At 41.3% G+C, this 17,910-nt stretch overlaps 1 protein-coding gene across 1 annotated transcript in view; it reads left to right on the top strand.

Annotated features, from left to right (window-relative positions):
- ATRN (attractin) overlaps positions 1-17,910 on the top strand; it is a 164,307-nt gene that overhangs the window by 94,583 nt on the left and 51,814 nt on the right. Inside the window, exons 17-23 of the mRNA XM_021689144.1 lie at positions 454-639; positions 1,628-1,861; positions 7,655-7,792; positions 9,946-10,039; positions 11,917-11,969; positions 14,459-14,553; positions 17,738-17,816. Of these exons, the coding sequence (XP_021544819.1) occupies positions 454-639; positions 1,628-1,861; positions 7,655-7,792; positions 9,946-10,039; positions 11,917-11,969; positions 14,459-14,553; positions 17,738-17,816 (879 nt within the window). The remainder of the gene's footprint in view (positions 1-453; positions 640-1,627; positions 1,862-7,654; positions 7,793-9,945; positions 10,040-11,916; positions 11,970-14,458; positions 14,554-17,737; positions 17,817-17,910) is intronic.

Below are 17,910 nucleotides of genomic sequence, written 5' to 3'. Positions count from 1 at the left end.
GAGTCCTCTTAAAATATGGTTTCTGAGCTTCCTGTAGGGGAAACCCTTTTGGGTCCTGAATGCTTTGGTGCATGTAATGAATTCTGTGGTCCCTCTTCCCGTAAATATACAGATACAAGTTTTCATGTTCGGGTGGGTCGTAAAACCTCTGAAGGTCATCCTGAGTCCCATACACTGCAAGGAGCTTTAGAACTGCCACGCTTATGGAAAGATTCGCTTGTTCCCTCATGTCTGTCCTTAACGCTCTTCAAAAAGAAGGAGTTTTTTCCCCTCAGCATGTGAATGTACCTGACTAGCCCAGTAGGACGACTCTGTGTTTTCGGTTTTCTCCTACATTTAATGTAGCCCACTGGTGTGATTTCATGACACGCTAGTGGGTCACAAGCATCCCGAAAAGCCTTTGATGTTGGCCAATGTGGCGGGAGCTCTAAGTGTCCTGGGTTTGCTTCCCAGCGAACCACAGCGCGAAGCAGTGCCGGACGCCGTGTGCCCTGCGGACGGCGTGTGGAGAGTGTACCAGCGGCAGCTCTGAGTGCATGTGGTGCAGCAACATGAAGCAGTGCGTGGACTCCAATGCCTACGTGGCCTCCTTCCCTTTTGGCCAGTGTATGGAGTGGTACACCATGAGCAGCTGCCCCCGTAAGTGAAACGGAGCGGCAAGACCGGAGACTGCCTGAGGGGAGGGGAACCTTCATGCAGAATCAAGCACTGCAGGGGCGCCTGGGTGGCTCCGTCGCTTAAGCATCCGACTCTTGATTTCGGCTCGGGGCATGATCTCAGGGTCATGGGATTGAGCCCTGAAGCGGGGCTCCCTGCTCAGTTGTGGCATCTGCTTGAGATTCTCTCTCTCCCTTTACCCCTCTCCCCACTCGTTCTCTCTCGCTCTCTCTCAAATAAATGTTTTTTTTTTTTTAAAAAGAATCAAGCCCTGTAGGACAGAGTACAGAGTACAGAAACGTATTGCTCAATCCATGTAATGTCTCCACATCTTCCTCTCCTGATGCATGAAATAAGTGCTTTCTGGTGGATGACTGCTAAGGTCCCTTCTGCCTCCACATCCTGGGATTGATAGAGGAGGGGAGGAACCCCTGTTCTATGTTGGGCAAGATATTGGGCTCTTTAAATTTATTGTGTCATTTAAGAAATCGCCTTAGAGGGGCGCCTGGGTGGCTCAACCTGTTGGGTGTCTGCCTTCAGCTCAGGTCATGGTCCCAGGGTCCTGGGATCGAGCCCCACATCGGGCTCCCTGCTCAGCGGGGAGCCTGCTCCTCCCTCTCCCTCTGCTGCGCCCCCTGCTTGTGCGCGTGTGCTTGCTCTCGCTCTCTCTCTCTCTGTCAAATAATAAAAATCTTTAAAAAAAAAATCACCTTAGAATAGGAATGTTGACTGACAGAATAGCCTGTTTAAATAAAAGGTAATTTAGGGGCGCCTGGCTGGCCCAGTAGGAAGAACATGCATCGCTTGATCTCCAGGTTGTGAATTCAAGCCCTACGTTGGGTGTAGAGATTACTTAAGTGAACAAATAAATCTAAAAAAAAAAAAAAAAACACTTTTAGAAAAGGTAATTTAAATGCACTGAATTCAAAGCTACGTGCGGTAGTGAGTTGCAACTTGTGTTCTTTTACAGCTGAAAATTGTTCAGGCTATTGTACCTGCAGCCATTGCTTGGAGCAGCCAGGCTGTGGCTGGTGCACTGATCCCAGCAACACGGGCAAAGGCAGATGCATAGAGGGCTCCTATAAAGGACCAGTGAAGATGCCTTCCCAGGCCCCTGTGGGGAATTCCTACCCCCAGCCCCTTCTCAATGCCAGCATGTGCCTGGAGGACAGCAGATACAACTGGTCTTTCATTCATTGTCCAGGTAAGATGTCTCGTGTATCCAAAATCAGGTGTTTTGCTACCTATCTACAAAGAATAAAACTATGAAAGCTACACTATTTATATGAATTTTCTTTAGGAAAAAAAATAGATCATCTTAGGAAAAATGGTTTTGCATGGAAAAATATATACATACTTTTTTTTTTTTTATGAACAGTATTTTTAATGTCAGTTCATGAAAACACAGAAGATCCAGTGAGGTGTTTTGCTTTCACTGTGGAAGTATTGAAGTATGTTCATTATGAACAAATCCTGCAGCTGTAGATAAAATAAACACCGGAATTCTTCCTCTCCAGTTCTTCACAGAAGTAAAAACTTTTAATGGTTTAATAACAGATACCGTCTATTTTGAAAATAGGAAATACTATGCTATACAGGATTAATACGATATATATTGTTCTGTAGTTTGCCTTTTACTGAAAAATACACTGTGGCAATTGCTAGGGGAAGAATGAAAAAACTCCTACCAACCCAGAAATTCCTCTCCACAAATGTACATTGAAAAAAAGGAAAATGGATTTATTTTGAGTAAGCATCAAACCAGACTGTGGTGCACCCTACAGGCAGTCCACTAATGAGATTGCAAAAACAGAGAAATCTCACCCTTTTAAATAGCCAGGCATATACAATCCAGTACATAAATGTTTTGAAGATGAATTATAACTTGTCCTCATCTGGGAGGGTTTGACAGCACTGTTTGTTGTACCTTCTTTTTTTTTTTTTTAAAGATTTTATTTATTTGAGAGAGCGAGTACATGAGAGGGGGGAGGGTCAGAGGGAGAAGCAGACTCCCTGCCGAGCAGGGAGCCCGATGCGGGACTCGATCCAGGGACTCCATCCAGGGACTCCAGGATCATGACCTGAGCCGAAGGCAGTCGCTTAACCAATTGAGCCACCCAGGCGCCCTGTTGTACCTTCTTTCATAGCTTATCCTGAATTTACTTGGGAATTGGGGTGGCCACCTGTGTTAGTTAATTGCCTTTATAAAAAAAAAAAAAATTTCCTTTATCTTTATGGCAAGCAGATGGTTACACTTCGGCACAAATGCACCCAGACTGAATTCCCAAAGTGATAGGAATATAGAGTGCTGCCTTCCTTGATGTTTACATTTCAAAGTGATGGCTCCCAGGGCCTTAAGAAAAACATTCCTGGATTGTTGTGTTGACAAGAGGTTTTTTTTAAAGGTATTTAGGGTTTTTTTGAAAAAAAGATTTACATACATATACATATCAAAGGAACAGAGAAAGGATTTGTTAATACAGGTTTTCTTGAAAAGCTCTAAGAAAAGGGATAGGGAGGTCCCTATCCCTTCTGGCAAGAGGAAAAATTAAGCCTATCTGCCTTCTCTCGCTCCTTGCCTCCCTCCTACTCTCCCTCTGCTCCCTTCCCCTCCTTCGTTCCAGTGGTTGGTGCCAGAAGGAATAGATCATGAGTTGGCCTAAAGCCTGAGTCTACACCTGCTGGGGATGCTGTCCTGAGAAACTGGCCTTTGATTCAGACTTTCAGTAAATACTCAGGAATATGCTGATGGGCCTCCAGAACAGCTGGGGGAGGTTAGGCAGGTGCAAAGACCCCCAGGAGGTTGGTGGGTAGGAACATCTCCAAGAGTGGGACGGTGCCACTGACAACAAGGCTCTTTGTGAGGACTTCTGTAACGGAAAGAACACTGTGAGCAACGGTAAAAGGCAAGAGACAGGCGGGGGAACATATCTGCAGTGCACGTAATAAGTGATTATCATCCTGAGTATGCAAACCTCTGCCCTCCAGAAGAAAGCGCTGTCAGCTCAACAGAAAAAGCGGGCAATGGATGTAAAGAAGTCTTTCTCAGAAAAGGAAACAGAGTAGGGAAATGCAAAATAAGAAACCAGTCTTTTCCCTTCAAATTGAATTAAATTTTCTGTGTTCCTTTTTTTTCCTCTCTAAGATGTCGAAGGATCTATCATTCTGTTTCTAATCTACTAGTTTAACTCATGAAGTATTTAAGTCTGTGCATTTTTATTAATATCAAGAGTATATGAGGTGAAATGGCAACCCACGGAATGGGAGAAAATATTTGCAAATCATATACAGTGTCTGGTAAGAATCTAACGTCCAGAATATGTAAAGAACTCTTAAAACTCAACAGTAAAAAGACAACCCAATTAAGAAATGGGTAAAAGATTGAAATAGACATTTCTCCAAAGAAGAGACACAAATGGCCAATAAGCACAGGAAAAGATGCTCAACAACATTCGGGAAATTGGAACCCTCACACATTGCTGGAAGGAATGTAAAATGGTGTGGCCACTTTGGAAAACAGTTTGGCAGTTTCTCAAAATGTTAAACATAGACTTATCATATGGCCCAGTATATACCCAAGAGAATTGAAAACATATGTCCACACAGAAACTTGCAGTGAATGCTTATAGCAGCATTATTCATAATAGACAAAAGTGGAAACAACCCAGTGTCTGTCAGCTGGTGAATAGATAAACAAAATGTGATACGTTCGTATGATGGATACTGCTAAATGGTAAAAGGGGTGAATGAAGTACTGTAGTCTGTGACACGGATGAGTCTCAAAAGCATGCTATGTAAAGGCAGTCAGATGCAAAGACTGCATATTATATGATACCATATATGTGAGATGTCCAAAAAAGAGCAAATATAGAGAGACAAATAAGAGCTTAGCAATCACCTGGGGCTGGGGGTATGAATGAGGAATAAAGGGCATGGGGTTTTCCAAAGTAGCGGTACCATTTTTCACCCTCACTGGCCAGCCTGAAAAGGTTAAGACTTCTCCACGTGCTCATCAGTACTTGTGTCTGTTTTTTTTTGGGGGGGGGGGTTGTTTGTTTGTTTGTTTTTTAATTGCAGATGTAGTGTGTGAGAAATGGTATCTCTGGTTTTGATTTGCATTTCTCTAATGACTAAAGTTGAGCATCTTACAGGCCATCTGTGTCTTCTTTGGAGAAATGTCTATTTGAATTCTTTGCCCATTCTTTAAAAAGTTCTCTCTCCTTTTTTTTAGATTTTATTTATTGAGAGAGAGAGCATGAGCAGGGGGGAGGGGTAGAGGGAGAAGGACAAGCAGACTCCCCGTGGAGCAGGGAGCCCAATGCGGGGCTCGATCCCAGCACCCCAGGATCATGACCTGAGCCAAAGGCAGATGCTTAACCAACTGAGCCACCCAGGCGCCCCTCTTTGCCCATTTTTAAATTGTTCATTTGTTTATTATTGACCCATAGAATTCTTTATGAAGTCTAGATACAAGTTCTTATTGACTAAATGATGTGCAAATACCTTCTCCCATTCTGAAGGTTTCTTCTTACTTTTTTGGTGGTATCTTTTGAAACATAAAAGTTCTAAATGTTATCCCCTGTGCTTTTGGTATTATATATAAGAAATCAGTGCCTAGCTAACCCAAGATCACAAAGATTTACTCTTATCTTTTCTTTTTAAAGTTCCATAGATTTTTCTTTAGGTTCATAAGCCATTTTGGGTTTATTTTTGTATGTGGTGGGAGGTTGAACAGACATGGAACTGGTCGGGAGGCACGTCCTGGGCCTGTTCTGTCTCCCAGCCCGAGCTGGATTTTTCAGGTGTCAGTTGGTAAAGTGCATCTAGTCACTTTAACTGTCCCCTCCTTCTACATTAGGAGACAGATGTCTCAACTCCCTTTTTCTGTCAGATTGACACCATCTGTTTTATAATTTCTAGAAATTGCTCAGCAATTCAGAAGTACCTCTCAATACATCTGATACACCTTTTCCTCTTACCCCATATTCCTATGGATTTATCCTTGTTTTTACATTTTTTCCATAATTTCAGTGGGATTTTGAAGGGGAAGAGAGAAGCGTGTTTCTAGTCTTTTTATCTAGAATACAGATTTTATTGGTAAATGATTTTAGGTATTGCATTTGTGTGTGTGTGTTGTGTGCTTTCCCCTTTTGGTATCTGTACAGTTGGTCATCTTCACAGGAACGACATGCATATCCCACACCTCTGAAGTATTTTTGGTGCAATAATGACTGCTATAGTCATAGTTAAGTCTTTCAGTTACAGCCTGTATAGAACAAGTCAAATACATCAGCGATGGGATAGGAAACAGGTGCGTGAACTACAGGTGCAAGGCTATGAAAAGTTGCCACAATGGTGGAAAGCTATATCACATTGATCAGCCAAGAGAGATCTGCAAAAGTTGCTAAAAAAGTAAACCTGACATGTCACCACAAGAAAGAAATAGTAGTTATGTGACAAGATGTTAGCTAACGCCATGGGTAGAAATCATTTTGCGATATATGAGTGTATCAAATCAGTGCATTCTACTCCTTACACAATATTGTGTGTCAGTAGTGTCTCAGTAAAGCTGGGGGAAAAAGACAGATTTGCAGAGTCAGGTCTTCTGCCTGCAATGGTGTAGATTGTGCACTCTGTGGATGGCCCCACTGGAGTCTGCAGTGCACAGCCTAAACAGCTGTCCTGAGCAGTCCCGAGAGGTCCAGGTTTCATATGCCTTTCTAGTTGTAAGGTCCTATGTGCATCAAGAATCTTATTAATTACACTCGCGGGAATGTTTTTATATATAAAGATGGTTATTCTTCTAAAAAAGAAAAATTGAAAGCAAACTAAATATCAGAATGTAAGGGAATGGTTAAATAGCTGTTATGATTCATAGAAATCATTCTGCCATTTAAGGTGTTGTTTATGATGGATGAAATAATGTGGTAAAGTAATTGTGTTGTAAGTAAAAAAAAAAAATCAAAGTTGTGTATTAATATGAGCACAACTGTGTAAAACTATATAGAAAAAATAAATTCCTGGAACTAAAAATTCCAAATGTGCACAGTGATCTGTGCGTGGTGCAGTTGAATATGATTTTCCCCTCTTCCGTATATTTTTTCAAATTTACTGTCATGAACATACATTATTTTTATGAACAACCACAAATTATTTTTTTAATGGCTGTAAACTTTCATCCTGCTGTGGTATATTTCTGATTTTCCTGGACTAACCCTGGATGGATTTTTTTTCTTTTTCTTTTTCTTTTATTTTATTATGTTAATCACCATACGTTACATCCTTAGTTTTTGATGTAGTGTTCCATGATTCATTGTTTGCGTATAACACCCAGTGCTCCATTCAGTGCGTGCCCTCTTTAATACCCATCACCGGGCTAACCCATTCCCCCAACCCCCTCCCCTCTAGAACTCTCGGTTTGTTTCTCAGAGTCCATAGTCTCTCATGGTTCATCTCCCCCTCTGATTTCCCCCGCTTCATTTTTCCCTTCCTGCTATCTTCTTCTTTTTTTTTTTTTTAACATATAATGTATTATTTGTTTCATAGGTACAGGTCTGTGATTCAACAGTCTTGCACAATTCACAGCACTCACCATAGCACATACCCTCCCCAATGTCCATCACCCAGCCACCCCATCCCTCCCACCCCCCACCACTCCAGCAACCCTCAGTTTGTTTCCTGAGATTAAGAATTCCTCATATCAGTGAGATCATATGATACATATCTTTCTCTGATTGACTTATTTCGCTCAGCATAATACCCTCTAGTTCCATGCAGGTTGTTGCAAATTGGATGGATGTTTTGATCTTATTTCTCAAACTCGTTTTTAGTGTGCCAGTTTTAATAGTTTTGTATTTAGAGGTAATAAGGAATTAAATAGATAGTTGCAAATAAATCTCGTGGAGTTTACTCCACCCTGTTCTACCACGGGGCAGGCCCCCTAAAATGCTTTCTTTCTTTCCTTTTTTTTTTTTTTTTTTAATGCTTTCTCTTTCAGCATGCCAGTGCAATGGCCACAGCAAGTGCATTAATCAGAGTATCTGTGAGAAGTGTGAGAACCTGACCACAGGCAAGCACTGCGAGACCTGCATATCTGGCTTCTATGGTGATCCCACCAACGGGGGGAGATGTCAGCGTAAGTCAAATCCCTCAGGGTTTGATTGCAAACCAGCTGGAACACTGTGCCTTGATTTGACTTGAGTATCTAGGAGGACAGAAGCCACTTGGTTTTGGATACTGCCTTTCTTGTCATACTTTTCAGGAGCTCAGCTAAGCCTGGGAGAGAGTGAGCAGAGCTGCCAAGTATCAGAGTAGCCAGTTAACGCCAACAAGCCGAAAATGGAAGAGTTAAGCCTTTAATCAGTTACTGTGGTGGTAAAGCAAGAGCCTTAAACCTAAACGCAAGAAAGCTCTGAGTCCCCACGTTCCTTTCCCTCCTGGACTGGATACTGGTTGAGAGTCAGGTGGATCAGCACTGAGGTGGGGAGAGCCCTGAACAGAAGGCTCCAGCAAAAGCCTGTCACGGACCCCGGAGAGGGGAGGGAAGGGGGGGTAAGTGCTGGGGACTGAGAGTGGGGACCGCATCCTCAGGGCTTCCCCCCCTTTCCCCTGAGGAGGCTCAGCAAGGCTCCCGAAGAAGGTCTGCCCAAGGCCCAGATAAAGAGACTCAGGAACGAAGGTGCCTGCACTAGGAATACAAGTGTGTGACCGAACACGGCTGACTTGGGGGGTGGGGGTGCCTGAGATCCTGACTACAGCTCCCCTCAGAGATGGCCCCCGGGCACGGGAGACCTGCTGGCTAAGCCTGGGATTTGGCTTGTGGTCAAGTCCAAAAAATCACACATGGGGTTTTAACCAGGAACTGGATTCCTCAGTACTTCTAGTATATTTTATTTTATTTATTTATTTATTATTTTTAAAAAATTTATTAGAGCACACAAACAAGGGGGAGAGGCAGAGGGAGAGGGAGAAGCAGGCTCTCCAGTGAGCAAGGAGCCTGATGCAGGACTGGATCTCAGGACCCTGGGATCATGACCTGAGCCGAAGGCAGACGCTTAACCGACTGAGCCACCCAGGCACCCCACTTCTAGTATATTTTAAAGATTTAAATAGTCTTCTGTTTTCCCGTCCATGTCAAATAGATTCCTGTAAGCAAGGACTTTTTAGTGTTAGAACATAAATTAATACATTTTTTAAATGACCAGGGAGGCTGGCAAACTGCTTTTTGGCTTGTTCTTATTTCCAATGGGAAGACCCTTCGGGTTCTGAGCAGGAAAATAAATAAGAAAGGAAAATCTCTACCTCCTCCCGAAATCCCACCTCCAAATTCCTTAGCCTGGCCCTTGAGAATTTGATCCCAGAGCAACCAGGAGAGAGCTGGCATTCTATCAGTATGTCCCTTAACCTCTCTGGGGTTCAATTTCCTCATCCATAAAATGGGGATAAAAGGGTGGTGGTTAAGACGGAAGCGGTCAGAGCAGTGTGCAACACATAGTGAGCACTCAGGAAATGTGGGCAGTTATTAGTCATCTTCTACGGCCGTTGCCTGCCACTCTTAAAGAACGTTTCCTGCTCAGATTAAAAGGTCTTTAGTAAAAATATTTTTCCCACTCCTTGTGACTGGACTTCATCCGTTTGACAGTAATCACAGTGCCTGGCATTACTGGGTGGGGACTATGCACAGGACCCCATGCCCGAGGACCCCGAGACATGGGTGCCCATTTCTGCAAGTCCTGCGGGGCCTCTGAAACACTGACCAGCTACTGTGATTTCACCTCACTTCTGAGCCCTGCTAGGATTTGAGACGTGGCCTTTGTGGGGCAGGCCCCTCATCTGAGGCTGAGTGCAGCCAGACCAAGCCTCGCCCTCAGGAGTGGTTATTGCTCAGAGCATCTCCTTGGGGCTGGGGACTGTGTGCCCCCATGCCCAGTGCCTGGCACACTAGAGATGCTTCATAAATATTTACTGAATGAATGAAAGAGTCATAATAGTGAAAAACAGCCTATTGAGAAGATCGAAATAGATCAAAATGGTTGCTTCAGGTGGCAATAGAAGCCAGCCTTCTCTTTCCTCCTGTCCTTGGACTTTGGTTCTTTTAATGTTGCCTTTACATTATTTGAGATAAATCATTAGCTGGAAAACTTGAATCTTACCCATTAAATGCTTTCATTCTAATCTGTCTTTCCTATTGAATCCGATTCAGATAAAATTATGTGTTTTAGGAAAAGTCTATGATAGTGGTAATCTTTCAAGCCGGTTGTGACTTCCATTCCTTTTTCTTCTCCCCAGCATGCAAGTGCAATGGGCATGCATCTCTCTGTAACACCAACACGGGCAAGTGCTTCTGCACCACCAAGGGCGTCAAGGGGGACGAGTGCCAGCTGTGAGTACCACACTCCTGGGACCCCTGCCACAGGCCACACCTGGATTTAGTGACTGGCAACCAGGCCAGCTGGGTCTGTACCACCCAGGAGGCCAAGGGACTATGAAGCAGCTGGACCACAAGAGCCACCCCTTCCTTCCCTGTGCCCTTTTGTCGTGGGCTCTGGGTGGATCCCTGGGTTGATGAATTTGAAATTCTGCCTTTTCTATTTCAGACAGGTCTAATTCGGTCAGCCTCCACACTGAGGAGGTTCAGCAGCAATTACTTGGTGGCTCTTTAGGTCACATTTTTAAGTTTGAATGACGCTGACATTTCCTGCATTGCTGACTTGATCAGTCGTTTAACTTCAACCACTGTTCAATTTTTGTCACATCAGGAGATTGTACTCTTTCCCGAGAAAGAGCTGGAAGAGTTGGTATTCCAGGACAGCGTTTTCTTTAGCATTTTGGTTGTCCGATAGTGGAAATGATCCCCTGGCCTTTAACACTTCCCTCCTGTTCTAGCATTTTCCTTGGTGAAGTGTGTTAGACATCTTCCAGGAAAGAGTCTGAGGTTCCCATCCATGAGGATGCCAACAGCGTCAGACAGACATGGAGTTTTAGCCCTGGCTTTGCCTCCACGAAGCAGGGCACTCTTGAGACAAATCACTTTACTGAGCTGAGCCTCCGTTTCCCTATCCATCAATAGCAGGACTAGCAATAATTGTTTTTAGTGACCTAGTGAGTTGAAACGAGATTGTGCCCTGACAAACATATACTTGTCTGCCTCACTAGAAAACCTCATAAAACACATGCTCCGGGTTTACTCATTCTCTCAAGAAGAGACTTAAGAGAGAGAGTTTAGTAGTATCACAACACTGAGCTGAGACAAGCAGATACATCATTGGTAAACTTCGTTGTTCTCAACACTGGTAGTAACGTGATGTTCAAGGAAGGAATTGCTCTGTCTACATTTTACAGTTTACACCACTGGGCATGTTTACTGGTTTCATGATGCCTTGAAGAAATGTCTAATCAAAAATTAAGTTTAGCTTTTGGGCCTAGGTTCCTTTCAACAGAACAATATAATAGAGCAAAATTAATCACTCCTGCCCTCAGTTAGGCATGCGATAACGAAACGAGGTGTAGGTCCAGTGAAAGACTTTTTCTTAAGGGATTTAGATACAAGCAAGCACTAAGAATCACCCTGGATCCAAGGACACAATATCATGTGTTATTTATCTGGGAATAGTGCTTGACCCAGGCTTTCCCCACTTTCTTAATAGCTCTTCGCTGCTGGCCCTACCAGTATAAATGGCCTTGTGAAGTGGGAGACTGGGTTTTGCTGATGTTCACAGATGATATTTGTGCGGGAAAGTAATGATTCTTTTTTACTAGAACTTATTTTTTTCTCCAGACTGGTGAACCATGTTCAAGGAATTAAAAAAAAAAAAAAGTGATTCTTGGTGTTTAGCCTTTTCTTATTTTTAAAGAGCAGGATCAGTTTTATCCAGGGAGAATAGGAAGGAAGTGAGAAGTGAATATTTGAAAAATGTTTTAACTTCACTTTTAGGGGAATATTTAGTCCACACAGAAGTGGAAATGTGTTTTTCATGAAAATAAGTAGGATCTAGATTTATTACATTTGGATTTGTCTCCTGCGCTTTGGCAAATGTTTATCAGTTGGCGGGTGGTGTGAACTGCTGGGTGGGCAGTACTCAACATGAACGCAGACTCTCCTCAGCCTACCTGATCTGAGTGACAGTGAAGAATGTGATTACGTTGACTCACACTTGTTTGTGGTGTAGTTTTATATAAAAGGATCTGCTTGGTTTTAAGATGAATGTAGATTTTGTTTTAACTAGCAATAGAAAATAATCTTCAATTTTATCCCCCTAGATGTGAGGTAGAAAATCGATACCAGGGAAACCCTCTCAAAGGAACATGTTATTGTAAGTGTTTTTGCAATTCATATTTGTCTAGAAGCAAAGTAGTTCAGTAAAACTTTGTTATTTGCTTTAATATGGTTTGAGAACGGTAAGTGCTATTAAGAATATAGCAACCATTCATGGAAGTGTTTCCATTCTATTACACTTACTACATATAGGAACACCATTTTAAGCTGTGTTAATTACGGTTGTGGTTTATGTTACTATATCCATAGCAGATATCAGGGGAGAATACAGAGATACACCTCTGGCTTTCCTCATTTATGTTCTCTTGAAACTTAATTTCATTTGCCATTATCTGGTTGGGGTCAACATATTTCACATTTAGGATATAGGTCAGAAACAATTTTTTTTTAAAGATTTTATTTATTTAGAGAGAGCACGAGCAGGGGGAGGGGCAGAGGGAGAGAAAGAATCTCCCGCAGACTCCATGCTGAGTGTGGAGCCAGATGTGGGACTCAGTCCCACCATCCTGAGATTACAACCTGAGCTGAAATCAAGAGTTGGTCGCTCAACCGACTGAGCCACCAGGTGCCCCCAGAAACAATTCTTTTTTTTTTTTTTTAAGATTTATTTATTTATTTTAGAGAGAGAAAGAGAGATAGCCGGGGGGAGCAGAAGGAGAAGGAAAGAATCACAAGCAGACTCCCCACTGACTGCTGAGCCCGAGGGAGGGTTCAGTCTCATGACGCTGAGATCATGAGTCAAAACCAAGAGTTGGACTCAGGTTTTGAGTTTGACTTAACCAACTGAGCCACCCAGGCGCCAGGGGCCCCACCGTATCAGTGAACTTTTTGTAATCTGGTACATTGTAACCTATCTATCTTGAAAAAATAAAGCCAATATCAAATACCAGGTTTTAGCGATGATATGGGAAACTAGAACCTTTATGCACAACCTTCATCCATCTTTGTGGGAATATAAAATGGTGTAGGCATTTTGGCAAACCATTTGGCAGTTTCTTAAACAGTTAAAAATAAACTTATCGGGGCGCCTGGGTGGCTCAGTTGGCTAAGCGACTGCCTTCGGCTCAGGTCATGATCCTGGAGTCCCGGGATCGAGTCCCGCATCGGGCTCCCTGCTCAGCGGGGGGTCTGCTTCTCCCTCTGACCCTCATGATCTCTCTATCTCATTCTCTCTCTCAAATAAATAAATAAAATCTTTAAAAATAAATAAATAAATAAATAAATACACTTATCAACAACTCTCCATTTCCCTCTTCCCCTAGCCCCTGGCAGTCACCATTCTGTTTTTTTGTTTCTATAATGTTGACTACTCTAGGCACCTTATATAAGTACAATCATATAGTACTGGTCTTTTGTGACTGGCTTATTTCATTTGGCATAGTGTCCTCAAGGTTGTTCCGGGTTGTAGTGTATGTCAGAATTTCCTTCTTTTTTTAATATTCCACTTTATGTATACTGTTGATGGACCTTTGGGTTGCTTCCATCTTTTGGCTATTGTGAATAATCGCTATGATGTTTAGCTGCTATGAACATGGTGAACAAATATCTCTTCAAGATCCTGCTTTCAGTTCTTTGGGTATGTACTCCAAAGTAGAATTGCTGGATCATTTGGTAATTCTATTTTTAATTTTTTGAGAAACTACCATACTGTTTTCCACATTAGCTGCACCATTTCACATTCCTACTAGCAGTGCACAAGGTTTCTAGTTTCTCCACATCGCCACCAACACTTACCTTCTGTTTTTTTGATAGTAGCCATCCTACTGTGCATGAGATGTTATCTCATTGTGGTTTAACTGATTTGTATTTTCCTAATGATTAATGATGTTGAGCATCTTCTTGTGTGCTTACTGGCCATTTGTATATCTTCTTGGGGGAAATATCTATTCAATTCCTCTGTGCCATTTTTAAATCAGGTTGTTGAGTTGTACAATAGACTTTTTAGAATTAAATCATACCATCTTTGGGCAGCTCTTTCTGCCCACGGGTCCTGTCCCTGTTCTTAAATAAAATCACCTTTTTGTACAAAAAAAAAAAAAACTATACCATCTTTGTCCAGTAGGCTCTCTTTAAAGCTATTTTCTTTTGCTACATCACCTTAGTCTTTGAATGCTCTCTTGCTTTCGTGAATAAGATAAGGCACATATTCCTTGGTCCAGACCTGGAATCAACCATTTTTCCATAGAGTCTTAGTTCCTTTTATATCCTTAATTTATAGCTTTGTATCCTTAAGCAAAACCTAGCATGTAATAGAGGTACAATTAATATTTGTAGGTGATTTAGGTTGGAGCCTAAAATCTCAACCAGGGTCATGATATAAGGAGAGTTTGATAGGTTATTCCAAGTAAAATGATATTGTCCACAGACTTGACTTCCTTTGAAAAGCCTCCCAGTCCCCAGGTATAAGTGAGCTAAAAGTGTTTCCTGCCTCCTGAATATTTATAAGAAGATCAATCTGTATCTTTCGAGATCTATTCTGTTTTGTTTTGTTTTAATTTTTAAATACACATTTCTTTCTTTCCATAGATACTCTTCTCATTGATTATCAGTTCACCTTCAGCCTATCCCAGGAAGATGACCGCTATTACACAGCCATCAATTTTGTGGCTACGCCTGATGAAGTAAGATTTTAAAAGTTTTCTTGCTTGTTTTGAATTCATGTGGATCTTTTTCTTGATCTTTATGGGTAGAAGCATTAGCAGTGGTCTCCAAAGTGGAGTACACAAGACTGTGTTTAGAGGTGCAGGAAAGAAATGTTAGAAGCTACACTTTATCTCCTCTCCATCTCAAAGGCAAGAATGGTGTTGTTCAGATTTACCAGGATCTGACACCCAGACTGACACTGACTCCACACATACTTGGTTTGCCCATCAGCCCATCACAGCCCCTACAGAAAAGGAGAGGGGACTACAAGGGGACCTCCCCAGTCAGAGGGGCATATGACAGGGCCCAGATTTACTCTCTCAAAACAGACCAGAGGCTTAACAAGTACCTGCAAAGAAACTGCGGTTTGAAATTAATGCCACCGATACAAGGAAGGCTGCAGAGGTGATACTTCTGTGCCTACAGGAAGTTGTTAGCCTTGTTAGGAGGTAAAAACTGCGAAGGTGTAGTCAGGTCCAACAAGAAGTTAACCAGAAATAATTGGAATTATTAGGATGACTATTTGAAATGTGGATTTATACCTACTTTCATTAATGATGAATCCTAGCCTGACATAAGGTACTACCTGGTGGTAGAAGGGAGCCAACATAGCATGACATTTAAAAGTGAAGCATCTAGAACATGAAGACACACCTGTACAGTTTCTTCAATGAAATATAGTCATTCAATGGCCACTCCAGTACATAATGAAATTTTACTAAACTTGATGATACATTATTTAGGAACCTCCTTGAAGGTTTCTTATTTCTCATCAACATGCACAAAGCCACTTAACATTACAAAATTCCTGTCACCATAAACATGACAAATAATACATGGAAAATAATATGACAGTGAGCCAGGTTGTGCTCCTTTGTTAACAAATGTTATTGTTAACAAGCTTTGCTAAATCTAAAATATAAATAAAGTAGTAGAAGAACAAAATCCAGAGTGCGGGATGTTTACAATTAAATGAAAGTAAGATTTGTTTTTTATATTCCATTTTAATGATAAAATTAAGAAGAAATGTACTAGAGAGTGAATTTAAGTAAAAATAATAGATGAACTTAAATGAAAATATTATGTGGACAGACTATATCATATCATTTGAATGGCTGTGTTGACTGGAATTAAAAAAAAAAAATTAGGATAAGATTATAGCAAAAGTACCACACATGAAATTTATTTAATATCTTATTCATAAGCATTGGTTGAAGTACTTAGTCTTTCAGGATGTAATTGATGTTGTTAACTTTATTTTAAATAAACGTAATAGACTCTTGGTAGTACTTCTTAATGTGGTGAGTGACCATGAAAAGCTTTTGACTTCTCTGGAGTTCCCTGTTTATCTTACAACAGAGTATTTAATAGAGTTATCCAAGATGTATGTTCTGTCTCTTATAAAAGCACCAGGATATCAAGTTTATTGATCCTTTCTGTGGAAAGAAATAATTGTCAGTAGTGTTCTTCCACCAAATATTAAAAAAAAAAAAAACAACACTTGAGCTGTCCCTGCAAGAGGAGGGTGAGGTTATATCAATAAACAAGAAGGTGGGGTGCCTGGGTGGCTCAGTCGTTAAGCGTCTGCCTTCCGCTCGGGTCATGATCCCAGGGTCCTGGGATCGAGCCCCGCATCGGGCTCCCTGCTCCACGGGAGGCCTGCTTCTCCCTCTCCCACTCCCCCTGCTTGTGTTCCCTCTCTCGCTGTGTCTCTCTCTGTCAAAAAATAAATAAAATCTTTAAAAAAATAAAAAAATAAAAAAAAAATAAACAAGAAGGTAACTGACTGCTTTGGGAGAGAAACTCCTGGTTTGGAGATCACATTTTGAAAATGGCTATTTAGAAATGTTTCCACTGTTAAGATTTTGTGCTGTAAATACCATCAAAACAACCCCCTTAAAAATCTTACTGTTCTGACTTGTTTTCTGGCCTTTCAAGATAAAGAATTTCAGCAGGATTTGATCCATTTGTAAAATATAAAAATACAACATCTGATTCATTTGCAAAAATAATTCTTTGACCACAAGAAAGAGATTTATTAGTCAAGTTTCAGTGAAAACTAAAAATCCGTATTATAGTTTCCCTAGTGTCACCAGCAGTGCTCGCTTCTACCTGTCGGCTCAACACATTTCCTGGAGAGGTCTTTCTCAGTCATTAAAACCAAGAATCAAAATAAACTACACTAGGGCGCCTGGGTGGCCCAGTCGGTTAAGCGGCTGCCTTCGGCTCAGGTCATGATCCTGGAGTCCCGGGATCGAGTCCCGCATCGGGCTCCCTGCTCAGCAGGGAGTCTGCTTCTCCCTCTGACCCTCCCCCCTCTCATGTACTCTCTCTCATTCTCGCTTTCTCAAATAAATAAATAAAATCTTAAAAAAAAAAAAAAAAACTACACTAGCTCTTCAAATTGTTGTATCTCCAAGTGGTAAATAAGATTTTCAAAGCTAGTAAAGAATTTTCAATCATATTTCTCTTGAAATAAAATTTTTAGTGAGAGAAAAATGTTTTTTAAGTCCTGAATGAATACAGTCAAATTATTTTTTAAGTTAGTTCATTTCAGCTTTTTATGCTTTTTTTAAAAAATGTGTTTTATTTATTTATTTGACAGAGAGAGAATGAGCATGAGATGGGGGAGGGCCGGAGGAAGAAGCAGACTCCCTGCTGAGCAGGGAGCCCATTTCCACTTTGGAGAACTTTATAGGATATGTAATCTATCAGCTCAGAAGTACATAGCTTTAATTTATAAATACACATAAATTGAGGTCTTGGTTTAGTGTTTGCTTATCAGCATGGGCTCTCCAGACATTTGGAAACAGCTGCCCAGAGGATCCTTAGGAGGCTGACTCCCCTAACATGGGTCATAGGATTAAAGTTGTTGTGCTCTGGTCAGGGGCTTTTTAAAACATACTTTCTCATGGAGTTAGGCATTTGATAAAGCATTAAATTACATACACATTTATGAGAGAGAAATGAAATTTACTTGGGTTATATTGCTTATATTGGTTAGAAATGTTACTGACTAAGTGTGAGTTTCTTTTAAGACATTGGAAAATATCTGTTTTATAAAGTTAAGAAAATCGAGAGTAGTAAAATTTAATTGCTACTTTATTTTAAAATCTGGAAACTGTTGTAATTAATTTTCTAACTATTTGCACCGCTCTTCAGCAAAACAGGGATTTGGACATGTTCATCAATGCCTCCAAAAACTTCAACCTCAACATCACCTGGGCCGCCAGCTTCTCAGGTAAAGACATATGTAGAAGAAGACCTTCCAAGTGGAGTAGATTGGTAGTAGATTGAGAAATACGTGTAGTTGTTGAGAGAGAGGGCTCTGGAGA

Source organism: Neomonachus schauinslandi, chromosome 10 (assembly GCF_002201575.2).
Source record: "Neomonachus schauinslandi chromosome 10, ASM220157v2, whole genome shotgun sequence".
Taxonomy (NCBI): domain Eukaryota; kingdom Metazoa; phylum Chordata; class Mammalia; order Carnivora; family Phocidae; genus Neomonachus; species Neomonachus schauinslandi.
The sequence above is the reverse complement of the archived record's forward strand: the minus strand, read 5'-3'. Positions and strand labels throughout refer to the sequence as shown.